The 13,770-nt window shown below is 50.6% G+C and overlaps 1 protein-coding gene across 1 annotated transcript in view; it reads right to left on the minus strand.

Annotated features, from left to right (window-relative positions):
* Nucleotides 1–11,655, minus strand: part of Kif5a (kinesin family member 5A) — a 39,195-nt gene extending 27,540 nt beyond the window's left edge. Inside the window, exon 1 of the mRNA XM_052753567.1 lies at nucleotides 11,246–11,655. Coding sequence (XP_052609527.1) covers nucleotides 11,246–11,374 — 129 coding nt within the window. The 5' untranslated portion in view covers nucleotides 11,375–11,655. The remainder of the gene's footprint in view (nucleotides 1–11,245) is intronic.
* Nucleotides 11,656–13,770: the final 2,115 nt, after the last annotated feature.

Consider the following 13,770-nt stretch of genomic DNA (forward strand, 5'->3'; position numbering starts at 1 on the left):
CACGAGGCCCTGAGTTCCCATCAGTCCTCGGTACAGACAGTAAGAAAGAGAGGGCGGGGTGAGGAGGGGAGAGGAAGAAGGGATACTTGGTAAAATGGCTTGGCAGGTGAACCTTCTAACTGCCACACCTGACCTAAGTTTGATCCCCAGGACTCACCCGGTGGAGGGAGAGAACTGACTCCCACAACTTGTCCTCTGCACGTGTGCCTTGGCATGCTAACACCAGTACACACACACATAAACAAATGCATATTTTATCGAAGAGGAGGAGGAGGAGGCGAGTTACAACTCCATTAAAACAAGGGATGTTGGGCCAGGTATAGCACACTACTTTGATCCCAGCCCTTGAGAGGCAGAGACAAGCGGATCTCTGTGAGTTCAAGGTCGGCCTGGTCTACAGAGTGAGATCCACGATAGCCAGGGATACATAGTAAGACCCTGTCTAGAAAAACAAACAAACAAACAATATATAGTTTCTATATATTGACATGTCTAAGACTGCTTAAGTGAAAAAATAAAAATGTCTATCATGGGGCTGGGGACACAGTTCAGTCCCAAGCAACACATACACACTCACACTGTCGATTGAGATTACATTTTTAAAGTCTATGACAGATGAGCTCATATGTGAGCTGTGTGCCAGGGGCTGTGGATGGAATGTGTCACTCAAAGCACCTGCTTCTTGAGCTGCAAATGTACAGTCCGTGCTCTTCCTGCCCATGGCCGTGAAGTCCACTTGGGCCCTGAGGATGGCAGGCTTTCTGACAATACTTGCGGCCACGGTGAGTATGGTGTGCACGTGATATGTGGGAGACACAGCGAAGCAGACCCATCAAGCCATGACTAAAGGCGTGCTTTTCATCACAGCAGGCTCCACCTCCTTGGCAGCATGCTCTTGGATGGTCATCAGACTGTCAAAGGCCAGGCCTTTATAATCCCAACCCCCATGACTGCTGAGTGTGAGTTTGGTCTGCTATCTTTGTTGGCCAGACAGCATCTGCTGTGGTCCCTAGGAGGCAGCTGCTCTCTTGCTCCGTTCCTGACAACGAAATCAAATCTGTGCACGATACACCCGGCCCCTACCTCAAGCTGAATTCTACCAAGTAGTGTGTGTGAGCTGGGGCTCAGCTTGTGGGTAAGGTGTGGGACAAAGGCCTCCTGGTCATTCCCTGAACACCACATACAATTCTCTGGGGGTGGGGAGAGAGAAGGTAGGAAAGATAAAATGTGGGGAGGGTGTGCCTTTTGTGCAGTAACAAAAACTAAGTCTTATGGGGGTCAGGAGTATATGGATAGAACAGCTTTAGAAAACAGACATGGATGCCAGCTTGATGAATCCCGGCGCTGGGGAGGAAGAGGCAGGAGGATGCCCATTCAAGGCTAACATGAGCTACACAGTAAGTTCAAGGTCAACCTAGGCTATATGAGACCCTGTCTCTAGAGGAGGAGGAGGAAATAAAAGAGCCAGAAATGGAACCATTACTGATTAACTACGGGTTAAATTAAAAATATGAAAGTAGGGCTGGAGAGATGGCTCAGAGGTTAAGAGCACTGGCTGCTCTTCCAGAGGTCCTGAGTTCAATTCCCAGCAACCACACAGTGGCTCACAACCATCTGTAATGAGATCTGGTGTCCTCTTCTGGCCTGCAGGCAGAACACTGTATACATAATAAATAAATAAATCTTTAAAAAAATATATATGGAAGTATAGATGAAGCCAGGTGGTGGTGGTGGCGGCGGCGGCGGCGGCGGCGGCGGCGGCGGCGGCGGCGGCGGCGCACGCCTTTAATCCCAGCACTTGGGAGGCAGAGGCAGGTGGATCTCTGTGAGTTGAGGCCAGCCTGGTCTACATAGTGAGTTCCAGGACAGCCAGGGCTACATAGTGAGACCCTGTCTAAATAATAACAACAACTACAACAAAAAACTTCTTCCAAAATAAAAAGACCTCTTTTTTTTTCTTCTGAGACAGGGTTTAAAAAAAAAAACCAGAAAATCTAATGGTTCTGTTGTTTTTATTTTTTGAGACAGTCACTATGTAGTCCTGACTGGCTTGGAATTCACTATGCAGATAAGGCTGGTCCTGAACTCAGAGATTCTCCTGCCTCTGCCTCCATAGTGCTGAGGTTAAAGGTGTGAGATACCGCATCCAGCCCAGAAAATATGAAGTTTTTAAGTAAAAAGATTAATATCCTTATTTTCCAACATGGGGGAGGTTTCAGTGCCCAGGAGAGAGGCCCCCCCCCAGACTGTTCCCAGACAACAAATACACAGTTGCTTACATGTTGAATGAAATGAATTTTATGTGCTGATATGGAAAGATCTCCAAGGCTCAAAGGTAATTTTTTAAAAAGCACAAAATAGTATGTATATAGTATGCTAGCATATGTATGAAAAATGTATGTGTGCTGACTAGTTTTATGTCAACTTGATACAAGCTACAGTCATCTGAGAGGAGGGAGCCTCAATTGAGAAAATGCCTCCATAAGATCCAACTGTAAGGGATTGGGGATTTAGCTCAGTGGTAGAGCACTTGCCTAGCAAGCACAAGGCCCTGGGTTCAGTCCTCAGCTGGTGGGGGGGGGGGGGGGAGATCCAACTGTAGGCAAGCCTGTAGGGCATTTTCTTAATTAGTGATTTTTGGGGAAGGAACAGTCTAGCCTATGGTGGGTGGTGCCATCCCTGGGCTGGTGGACCTGGGTTCTATAAGAAAACAGGATGAGCAAGCCATGATGAACAAGCCAGTAAGCAGCACTCCTCCATGGCTTCTGCATCAGCTCCTGCCTCCAGGTTCCTGCCCTGACTTCCTTCGATGATGAACAGCAATGTGGACGTATAAACCAGATAAACCCTTTCCTCCCCAACTTGCTTTTTGGTCATGGTGTTTCATCACAGCAATAGTAACTCTAATTAAGACAGTAGGCATGTACATGTGTGCTTCATTGTAAATGTATATAATGTATGCTTGTACATATGTACTTGATTCTAAGTGAATATAATGTATAGATGTATGCATGTACTTGGTTGTAAGTGTATATAATGCATACATGTATGCATGTACTTGGTTGTAAGTGTATATAATGCATACATGTATGCATGTACTTGGTTTTAAGCGTATATAATGTTTTTGGAAGTGTCCACAGAAACTGGCAGTGGTGTTTTTCTGAAAGAAGAAGTCTACGGATGAGAAGTACAAAGGAAGATTACTTCTCATTGTAAATTTTCTATTATTTGAAGTTTGTTACATGTTCCTGTAAGACTTATTGAAAGTTTAAATTAATACAAGATGGGTCGTGTGTGGTGGCACCTGTCTTTAATCCCAGCACTCAGGAGGCAGAAAAGGTGGATCTCTGTGAGTTCAAGGCCAGCCTGGTCTACAGAGCGAGTTCCAGGACAGCCAAGGCTGTTACACAGAGAAACCCTGCCTTGGGGGAAAAAAATTATAAGATGAGCAAGGCATGGTGATACACGCCTGTGACCCTAGTACTCAGGAGGCTGAGGCAGGAGACTTGCCATGAGTTCAAGACCAGCCTAAGCTACATATTAAGGTTGTCTGAAAAATAAGAAATAAAAATGAAAGCAATTGTAAAATGATAAAAAGTTATGTAAAATATTTAATGGGGCTCAGGGTTAGAATGCAAGCTTAATGTGCGAGGGCCTGGACTCCATCTTTAGCACCTTCCAAAAATATATAAATACATGTAGTTTATGATACAATTTTATTAAACTTTATATATGCGTATGCCAAGAATAAATGGAATCCTGGGTATAGTGGCCCATGCCTTTAATCCTAGCCCTTCAGGAGGCTGCAGCAGCATAATCTCTGTGAGCCTGAAGTCAGCCTAGGCTACGGAGGGAGACCCCGTCTCAAAGGTGGGGCGGGAAAGCAACAGGCTGGCTCCCTGGGTAAAAAGACATGCACCACACCGCTAAGCATGAACTTCTGAGTTTGATCCCTGGAACACACACAGGAGATGAGAATTGACTCCTGCAAGTGGTCCTCTGACCTCCTGGCTACTGTGACATGCAGACACATGCCTACACGTACTTACACACAGAATAAAATTAAAATGTAATTTAAAAGTTTTTAAAAAGCTAAAAAAAAGCAAAAAACCAACAAAAATAAAAAGAAAATGAACCAAAGAACAACAATAGCAAAAGTAGAAACAAACATCAAATAGTTATTCTTTTTTTAGAATGTTAATAAGATTTTTGGGGGGGGGGCACCCTCTACGTGCTCTTCTTTGTAACTCTGCCAACAGTTACAATGTATTAGGTTTATAATTATATAGTTTCCAATGTTATTAAAGAAAAAAAAATCTACCTTAATTCTTTAACTGTAACGCACATCCATGTCTCCCCCACCCAGTGGCCAGAAACAGAAACAGAGCATGTCTACCTCAGACCAATGACGTTCCTCTCTTCTCCACCAATGATCTCTGGCCATGCTGCCTAGAGCCAGGCACCCAGCCAAGGGGGTTAAATATAACCCTCCAGCCAGCCTGGCCCCTCCCACCCCCACCCCACCCCCGAGGAACACGGGTACCAACACACTCAAATCTACACACACTCCATTCAAAACATTCCCAGCGGTAGGATTAGGGAAAGCGCTGGATGGATAAAATGGAGGGCGCTCTCCAAGTGCTGAAGCCGAGGAGTGCCTGGGATCCCTCTTTCCTGAGCCCAGGCTGGAAGCGGGGAATGGAGCGCAGAGGGAGGATGGGAGGGGCTCTTGGGTCTGTGAGGATAGAAGAGCTAAGAAATGGGTGCATTGACCATTCCTGTGATGAGCCATGATGTATGTTATAGTTTCATGACTTCCTTATTCTTTTGTTTTGTTTTGTTTTGTTTTGTTTTTTGGAGCTGAGAATAGAACCCAGGGCCTTGTGCTTGCTAGGCAAGCGCTCTACCACTGAGAGCTAAATCCCCAACCCCTGGTTTTATTTTTTGAGACAGGGTTTCTCTGTGTAGTTTTGGAGCCTGTCCTGGAACTCACTCTGTAGACCAGGCTGGCCTCGAACTCACAGAGATCTGTCTGGCTCTGCCTCCCGAGCGCTGGGCTCAAAGGCATGCGCCACTGCTGCCCAGCTGCTTCCTTATTCTTGTCTGGGCCCTCAGCTCCACATCAACTCCAATTTCTAGCTCTTTTTTGTTGTTTTGGGTTTTTGTTTTGTTTTGGTTTGTATGTAGCCCAGAAGCCCCGCCTGGCCTCAAATTGTCAATCTTCCTAAATGCATCTTCTAAGTGCCGAATCTCATCGTTTACGCAGCTGAGGCAGGGGGATCACCAAGAATTTGAAGTCAATCTGAGCTACGTATCATTTTTGTTTGTACGCTGTGGGGCTTTTGTTTTTGGTTTTTGTTTTGTTTTGAGGCAGGGTTCCACCGCGTAGCCCTGACTGTCCTGGAGTTCACTGAGCTCTGGCTGTCTCTGCTCCGAGTGCACCACCCCCTACCCTGCAGTGTGTAATAAAGGATCGTTATCGGAAAGTAAGGAAGTAAGCCCAGAGCTGGTAAAAGCCCCTTGACTGTTTCTGACAGGGCCTTGCCAGGTAGCCCAGGCTAGTCCTCCTTCCGGCCTCCAGTCTTCCAAGCGCTGTAATGAGAACCATGGCAACCATGCTCCTGCTGGAAAACCATTCCTGACTGCCCACTGCTGCCTCTGCCCCGGCCGGCCGGCCTCTCCTTAAGTTCATATCACCACCCAGATCTAGGATTTCCCCCAAGAACAATGCCCCCCTCCAAATCCCCGACGCCAAACAGAGTCTCTGGAACGCAGCAAGCTACTTTTTATGTTTGTTGAATAAACAGATAGATATTGGTGAGGAATAGATACCAGTGGTTTGGATGAATCCACCCATAAGAGGGCAAAGCGCTTAGCGCTTCAAATTTCACTGTGCAGAGATAAAAATGCATAAAGATAACATCTTTGATTTCTTTTTATTTTATGTGTATGAGTGTGTGTTTACGTGTGTGTGTGTGTATGTATGTATGTATGTATGTATGCATGAATGTATGTATGTGTACCTCATGCATACCCAGTGAGTGTAGAGACCAGAAGAGGGCAGCTGGTTCCCTGGAACGGGAACCAATGCTCTTCACCTCTGAGCCATCTCCACAGCAATCCCCTTCCCAGCTTGTTTTTCTAGACACGGTCTCTCTGTGGAGTCCAAGCTGGCCTCAAACTTTCAATCCTCCTGCCTCCTGCCTGTGCTAGGACTCACAGGGTGTGCACCACAGGGTGTGTTCAGCTAACTTTTAACTGTTATCAGGAGTTTATTTGGGGCATAGGGGCACACACCTGCAATACTACTCAAGAGGGTAAAGCTTGAAGGTTTCCTCAAGTTTGGACTTGAACCACCCTGGACTACACAGTGAGTTAAAAGGCCGGCCAGGGACACACAGTAAAAAGCTGTTTCAAAAAATAACGAACAGGGGCTGGTGAGACGGCTCATCGGATAAAGGCGTCTGCTGCCAGGCCTGAGTTCCATTTGCAGGACTCACTTGGTGGAGGGAAAGAGCTGCAAATGTCCTCTGACCTGCTCTGGCATGTGTGCCCCACCCCACAAATAAATCAGCGTAATTTTAAAATAAGATAGAAACAGAGGCTGGGGAGTGACTCAGGAAGGTCACTTGCTGTGCAAGGACCTGAGTTCATGGCTCTGGCACCCACAGAAAACCTGGGCATGGCTGTGTGTGTGTCTGTGGCCTTAGTAGTGAGAGGCAGAAACAGGTGGATCCCAGAGCATCACTGGCCACCAGTCTAGCCTTGATGGTGGGCTTTAAGTTCAGGAAGAGACTGTCTGTCTCAAGGGAATAGGCGGCCAGCAACAGAGGAAGACACAGATGTCCTCCTTTGGCCTCTGTGTGTGGACATATGTACAAGCTCACTCACACACACATATTTGTACATACACATACATATACTACATATATTCCCACTCCCCAAATAAAAATTTTAAAAAAAATGGATATGATAATCCTAGGAGGTATTATTATTATTATTATTTTGGTTTTTTCGAGATGGTGTTTCTCTGTGTAGCTTTGCGCCTGTCCTGGAACTCACTCTGTAGCCCAGGCTGGCCTCGAACTCACAGAGATCCGCCTGGCTCTGCCTCCCGAGTGCTGGGATTAAAGGCGTGCGCCACCACCGCCCGGCTGGGGAGGCTGCAGGTAAGTGTTTATTCTCTTCACTTTATAAATGAGGAAACTGAGGGTTAGAGTAGTTTGCCCACAGTCACACAGCTATGAACCAGTGAGCACGGCTTCAAACCCACACGCTCTGACTGCACACCCCTACCCAAAGTGGCCAAGGAACTGCAAACGTCATCCCCACGTCGGATCCTCCTCATGGCTCTGCCCTTACTGCCTCATGCTCTCCCGGTCTGTATTTCTCGAAGTGTTTTCAAGTAGAACTGGAGCCTTTCATCACCCCCTTGTCCAGCCTCAACTCCACTTCAGAAGCGCTTCTCCCCCGAATCCTTTCGGAGGGCCTTTTTCCCCCTCTCCTCCTCCAGGTAGCTGCACACTCGGGTAACAGCAGAGCCTCTGAAGCCAAATACCCACTCCGTTAGAAATACCCCTGCAGAAGTCTCCCCACCTCTGAGCTGCTCTCTCCCAGCCCTGCAGGCTCCTGCTAGCCTTCCCTAGGGGCTCTCCCTGCAAAGTCCCACAGCCAGGGCTCCACGCTGTCCGGAACCCACTCTGAGCCTGCCTTCATCAGCCGGCGCAGGAGAGGTCCCAGCACCTCGCTACGGTTTTCCATCACATGTGCTGTTTGATGCTCATGGGGAGCACATGATTAGGGGTTCCGAGACCTGTTCAGTCGTCAAGAAAGCACTGGGTAGAACCCAAACTTGAAGCCCTATTCTGTAGTGACACCCCTGGGTATTGTTGCCATGGCAATGGTTGAGAGACACTAGCCACAGTGAACATTGCCTCAGCTCTCCGTTTTCCTTCATGACCCCTCCCCTCAAAGCTAAAGAGATCCTTGCTTTCCCTTCAGAGACCACAGGACCCTCAAAGTCATGATGGGGGTACCTGCCTGCAATCTGAGCACTCAGGAGGCTGAGACGGGATGGAGAGTCTGAGTCCAGCCTGGAACACCTAGAGTCTCAGACCATCCTAAGACACACAGGAAGGCCTGCTGCAAAACCAAAACAAAACAGAACCGGGTCAGGGGGATGATTCAGTGGGTGAGGGCACTGCCAGGTCTGGTGTTAGTTCAACCCCCAGGACCTACACGGCGGGAGGAGAGAACCGACTCCCGAAAGCTGTCCTCTGCCCCTCCGGTGTGTGCTGTGGCATACGCACAGCCGCCACCACATCATAGGCACAAAATAAATAATGTCATAAAAAATAAATACAAACAAGCCGGGCTGTGGTGGGGCACGCCTTTAATCTCAGCACTCGGGAGGCAGAGGCAGGAGGATCTCTGAGTTTGAGGCCAGCCTGGGCTCCAGCGTGAACGCCAGGAGAGTCAAGGCTACAGAGAGAAACCCTGTCTCCAAAAACCAACCAAACAAACAAACAGAAAACAGAATTCACCCAACTTTTGGGAGGCCCGAGGAAAGAAGCTTTGGACAGTTGAAAAGGAGAGAGAGAGAGAGAGATTTTGATTGAAACGGATGGATCCCTTGCCGTCACCCCTCCCCCGCATCTGGCAGGAACAAAGATGAGAAAAAGCCAGAGAGACACCTAAATGAGTTCAGGTGAAAAAAAGTCAGACTGGATTCTAAGTGTGAAGAGAGCAAAGCAAGGCTGAACAGCACCCCAGGCCGCACCCCAGGCAACCTCCCACTATGACTCAGGCTGCTGACTTTGTCGGATCCCACCCTCGAGGTTCCCCGAGAGAAGTCAGAGAGTGGGGGCAAAGAGACAAGGCCCACGGGACTGTCTCCATCTTGCTGCTCTGCCGTCCGTCCGCGAGCCGGTGCAGCCCAGGGACAGAAGGGCCCCGGAAGCCCAGAGCAAGCTGCAGTGCTGAGAAGAGAAGGGGGGGAGCCGGCACAGGAGCGAGCAGAGGCCGCTGGCTTGGCCAGTGATCCTCTCCCAATCAACCCCGGCGGCTTGTCTTCCCTCACCTTCCCAGACACTCTGAAGTGGCTTCTTCCACTGATCACCGGGCTGTCCCCCCCCCCCCCCCCCCCCCCCCCCCCGCACACCGGCTCCCCCAAGAGAGCTAGAGGAGAAAATAAGGGGCGGGAGTTGCTGCCATTGCCTGACTGGAACCTCCAAGGGCCTCCTCAGAATCCTCTCCCCGATAAACCATCCTCCGGCAGAGTGAAGAACTAAAGTCCAGAAGGCGAGCACCTCTCAGGATGCTGCCTGAGACAAAATGGCCCCCCGTGAGAACGTACATCTTGAGTTAGAGACAAGCAGGAGGGCTTGGGCAAGGGAAGGTTCAGAATGAGACAACGGTGCAGCCCTACCAGCAGCAGCAGGCCAGCTAGGAGGCCAGCTACAGGGCTGAGCTAGAACCTGCATTACCAGGGGACCTCTCTCCCCATCCCGGGTGTCTTTCCAGTTTAGCCGGACTAAAGAGACAGATGAGACCCCCAACCCTTCCTCCCGACAGCACAGGCCAGGACCCATCCTGCACACCAAGATGGATAAACCCAGAACAATGAAGTCAGCTTTAAAGTAGATGCCCTTAGTGCGTTTGTTTCCCAGGACCACCCCCTCCTGTTGTTCAGTCTTTACAATTTAAAGAGGCCTCAGAGTGCAAAGCCCCCCCCCCCTAAAGCCTGCTGGCCAGAGAGAGAGATCCCCAGAGTTGATCAGGGCTTTCTTTTAACCTGGCCACACTGACCAAACAAAGCCTAGGTCCCTAAGGCCAAACAAACAGAGTGCCCTCCGTGCAGCAAAAGTGGCCAGCTGAGTTCACTATGTGATGAGAGTGTGACAGGCTAGCGTAGGAGCTTGGGGCTTCCTCAGAAACGTGTTTACAAAAGTCCTATTTTCCCGAACTCAGAAGGTCCAGGTGTCTGTCGCCCTTCTGGTTGCCTTATGCCCAGCACCGTGGACTAAGATGCAGAAGAACCACCCTGACCTTGAAGAGTGCCCTCATGGATCCCCCTCCCTTCCAAAACCAGCCACGGTTTCTTGGCTCAGGACCCCGAAAAACCCTGCAGAACTCAGCCCCAGATCCTCTCACCCCACTCACAGCCTGAAGTCCCTTTAGGCCATCACAGACAATGATCTGGAAAAGAAATCTGGGGAGGCAAGGTGACAGGCACAAAGGGAAATCATGTGAGTTTTGGAATCACAGACTTGAGTCCAGTTCTGTAGACTTAACCATGGGTTCTCAGCATGACCTTGAGAAAGTCACTCAACTTCCTTGGGCCTCAATCTCCTAATCTGTAAAATGGAAATATGAACACTACTTCAGACTACAGTTTTGAGAATTCAGTACTAAACGCAGACTACCAAGTACACCGTAAGTTATTAATGCTCCTGAAGATTTCCGTGGAGAAGGGCCGCCATGATGAGGTAGCAGTCAACTACTACATTTTATTGGATCTTCAAGACTGAGACAAATAAGCAAGAATGAATGAACTAAGGGTTTGGGGAGTCTGAAATTCTCTTGACACTATACTTGGGATAGAAAGGCAGACACGTCCTTAGGGTTCTAGAGGCTACCTCCTCAACTGGGTGTGGCATCGATGTGTTTCTTTCCCAGAAAACCGTTCATCAGACCTGTACCCTCCCCCGCTCCCCCCCAAGTCCAGGCAGCAACTACTTCAGGTGATGATGAAGGGCTGGTCCTAGAATCCATTCCCATTCATTCCTCCATAGAGACCCTAGACTTCCCATTTCTGATCTTAGCCCACCCACTAATCTTCTCCTCCCTTCGTGGAGGTTAGGGTAGAGAAGCCAGCCAATAACAAAGGGAAAACGCGCTTTCTCCCGCGGGGGGTGGGGGGGGGAGAGGGGGTTGGGAGGGAAAACATCCCCAAAGCAGGGAACTGGCTCTAAGGGGTGGGAACATTCCCAGAGAGTGGCAAAGACAAGTTGGGGCTCCCGATGACGGGGAAGGAGCCCCCTCCCACTCTGCAGAGACTTGGCTGCGGGCCTAGACAGGCCACACCCAGCCATCCCGATGCAGGGGAGGGGAGGGGCTGCGGCGGATGGAGGGTGAGCAGCCCGGATCCGCTGCTGCAGAATGACAGAGGCTAAGTCTTGAAGGTGAAAAGACGCTTGCATCCCGCCCCCTCCTCTAATTTCCTCCGGATGCAGGCAGCACTCACCCCAATAATGACGCTGTCGTCCCCTTGGAAAATGGGGATGAACTTGTCCCCCCGCAGAATCTCCGCCTGGTTCAGGGGCCGAAATCGGCAAAGCACCTTGATGCTGCATTCGTTGTTGGTCTCCGCCATGGTGGTCGCCGACGAGGGGCTGGGGCAAGTCTTGGGCTGCACGGGGTGTAGCGTGTGCTCCGGAGGGAGGGAGCGCTGAGCCGGGGTCGAGGCGGAGGGCAGGCGATCTGTCGCGGGGGCCAAGGAAGCAGCCGGGACGCCCGGGCGAAGGCGCGCTCTGGGTCTCCTGCGGCACTGGATGCGGGCGACCTGGGCGTCTGGTCCTCTCGCCGCGCTGTGCCTCTCCGCCCCTCGCGCTGCAGCCGCGCTGCGGGCCTGGGCGGGGCGCGCAGGAGCAGCGGGGGCGGGGTTTCCTTCGCAGGGGGTGATCCACGCTGGACAGCGACCACCCAAAAGGTGGAGTTTGCCTCACCTGGTTCCTCGGTCCTTAAGGCTCGAGGACAACCGTGTCCTCACCCCTTCCCTGCACAACTCACCCCGCTGCAGGGGACCGGGTTGTTCCTTCTCAGACTCCACCTACAGGAACGGATAAGGAGACTAAGGTGGGCCTGTGGTCTGCCTGGGGAAGAGCACCAACAGGCCTTCCACGCCCTTTATTCCAGAACATCCCCCCCAGACCCATTACAATCCTCTTTCCGTATTTAAATCACACTCGTCATCATCCCCACCCCCAGCCTCTTTCCCGCTGCCCAGATGTACACAGGAGCCAGTCAGGCTTCTCAGGCTTCGTGGGTGTGCGTCTATGGAAGTGGTGTCCAGGTCCCATGCCTTGGAGAGATGGCTGGAAGGTCTAGATTACTCCCCTCCTTTTCTTCACAGAAAGTGCCACCGTCTGGTGACAATCAGGTCCCCAAATAGAGTGAAGCCAAACTATCTTCTGGGTCATCAGCATTCACAGGCAGATGGAGTCCTCAATGATGCCTTTGAGGTTGGGGCTGGGATACAAACTGGCAGGAGTAGCTTTTGCAAGAGATAGGGAGTCTAAAAGCCTGAGGGAAGGGTGATGAGGAGAACAAAAGGTCAGAGGTACTGTGCGAGGATCTTCCAGGGCAAGCAGCTACATTTGGGTCTCAGACGGGCTTAGGTATCTGTGTGTATTTACTGTCCTACTTCCCTTTGGGTAGACTCCCAACAACCCAGTCCCTTTCTCAAGCCAGTCTTTTCTTCTCCCAGTTTCCTGGTCAGAAAAAAAGAAAAGGAAAACCCAGGCCCAGAGAGTTCTTGTCCTTCCTCCCGTCGGGTCAAGCTCCCCTACAGCCCCTGAACAGAAACGTCCAGAGCTGGCCAAATTGATTTTGCTCAATGTCACAGCCTCTGCTCGCCAACAGAGAAGGAGGCTGCTGCAGGACTTGAGGTTTTAGCCAAGAGGAGGAGCGGGGTGATGGGAGAAGGCAGGAGGGGCTGGAGGCCTTCGCTGCTCAGAAATTGGCCAGTGTCTAGGGTCAGTTAGGCACTGTGGGGCAGGAGCGAGACGAGCGGCCGAGACAAACAAACCCTCACCCGCCAGGGACCACCTGAGCTGGGCCTCCACCACTCAGACCCCTTGACTCTCAAGGGGACCGAAGGCAAGGAGTCAAAGACTGCATAGGAGAGTTCGGGATCATGGCGACAGAGGCCAAGGCTTGGGCACAAGCCAGGTACCAGAATGACAATGAGTCCTAACTCAGGAACGCTACGGTCCGTTGTCTGGCACTATTTCCGAGGGTTGCAGCATCTGGACAGCTCAGGAAATATACCAACATCCAGCCTCTAGAAGCAAAAAAGTGGCAATCCTTAGTGAGAAGGCTTTAAAAATGCCAGTCCCAGGGCTGGAGAGACGGCTCAGAGGTCAAGAGCACTGGCTGTTCTTCCAGAGGTCCTGAGTTCAATTCCCAGCACCCACATGGTGGCTCACAACCATCTACAATGAGATCTGGTGCCTTCTTCTGGCCTGCAACCATACATTGTTAATATTCTGATCCTGCCCCTTGCCAGGCTCTCTCCCCCCCCCCCCGCCTCTCTCCCTCCCTCCATGTGTGCACCCCTCGACCCCGACCCCTCTTTCTCTCTTCTTAAAAAAAAAAAAAAAAGGAAAAAGAAAAAAAAATGTCAGTCCAGCTGGGCGGCAGTGCTGGCGCAAGCCTTTAATCCCAGCACTTGTGAGGCAGGGGCAGACGAATCTCTGTGAGTTCGAGGCCAGCCTGGGCTACAGAGTGAGTTCCAGGAAAGGCACCAAAGCTGCACAGAGAAAGCCTGTCTCGAAAAACCAAAAAGGAGGCTCCCTGGTCAGAGACAAGTTCAGTAGGTACGCGCGCAAACACACACACACACACACACACAGACACACACACCCCTAAGTTCTTATACAGCTGCATCAATCTTCAAAGAACTTTCTTTTATTTTAATTTTTGAGATGGGGTGGGGGTGGGGTCCTGTCTATGTAGCTCAGGCTAGCCTGAAACTTGGTATGTGTGTAG

Source organism: Peromyscus californicus, unplaced genomic scaffold (assembly GCF_007827085.1).
Source record: "Peromyscus californicus insignis strain IS unplaced genomic scaffold, ASM782708v3 Scaffold_24__1_contigs__length_46423439, whole genome shotgun sequence".
In the NCBI taxonomy this organism is placed as follows: domain Eukaryota; kingdom Metazoa; phylum Chordata; class Mammalia; order Rodentia; family Cricetidae; genus Peromyscus; species Peromyscus californicus.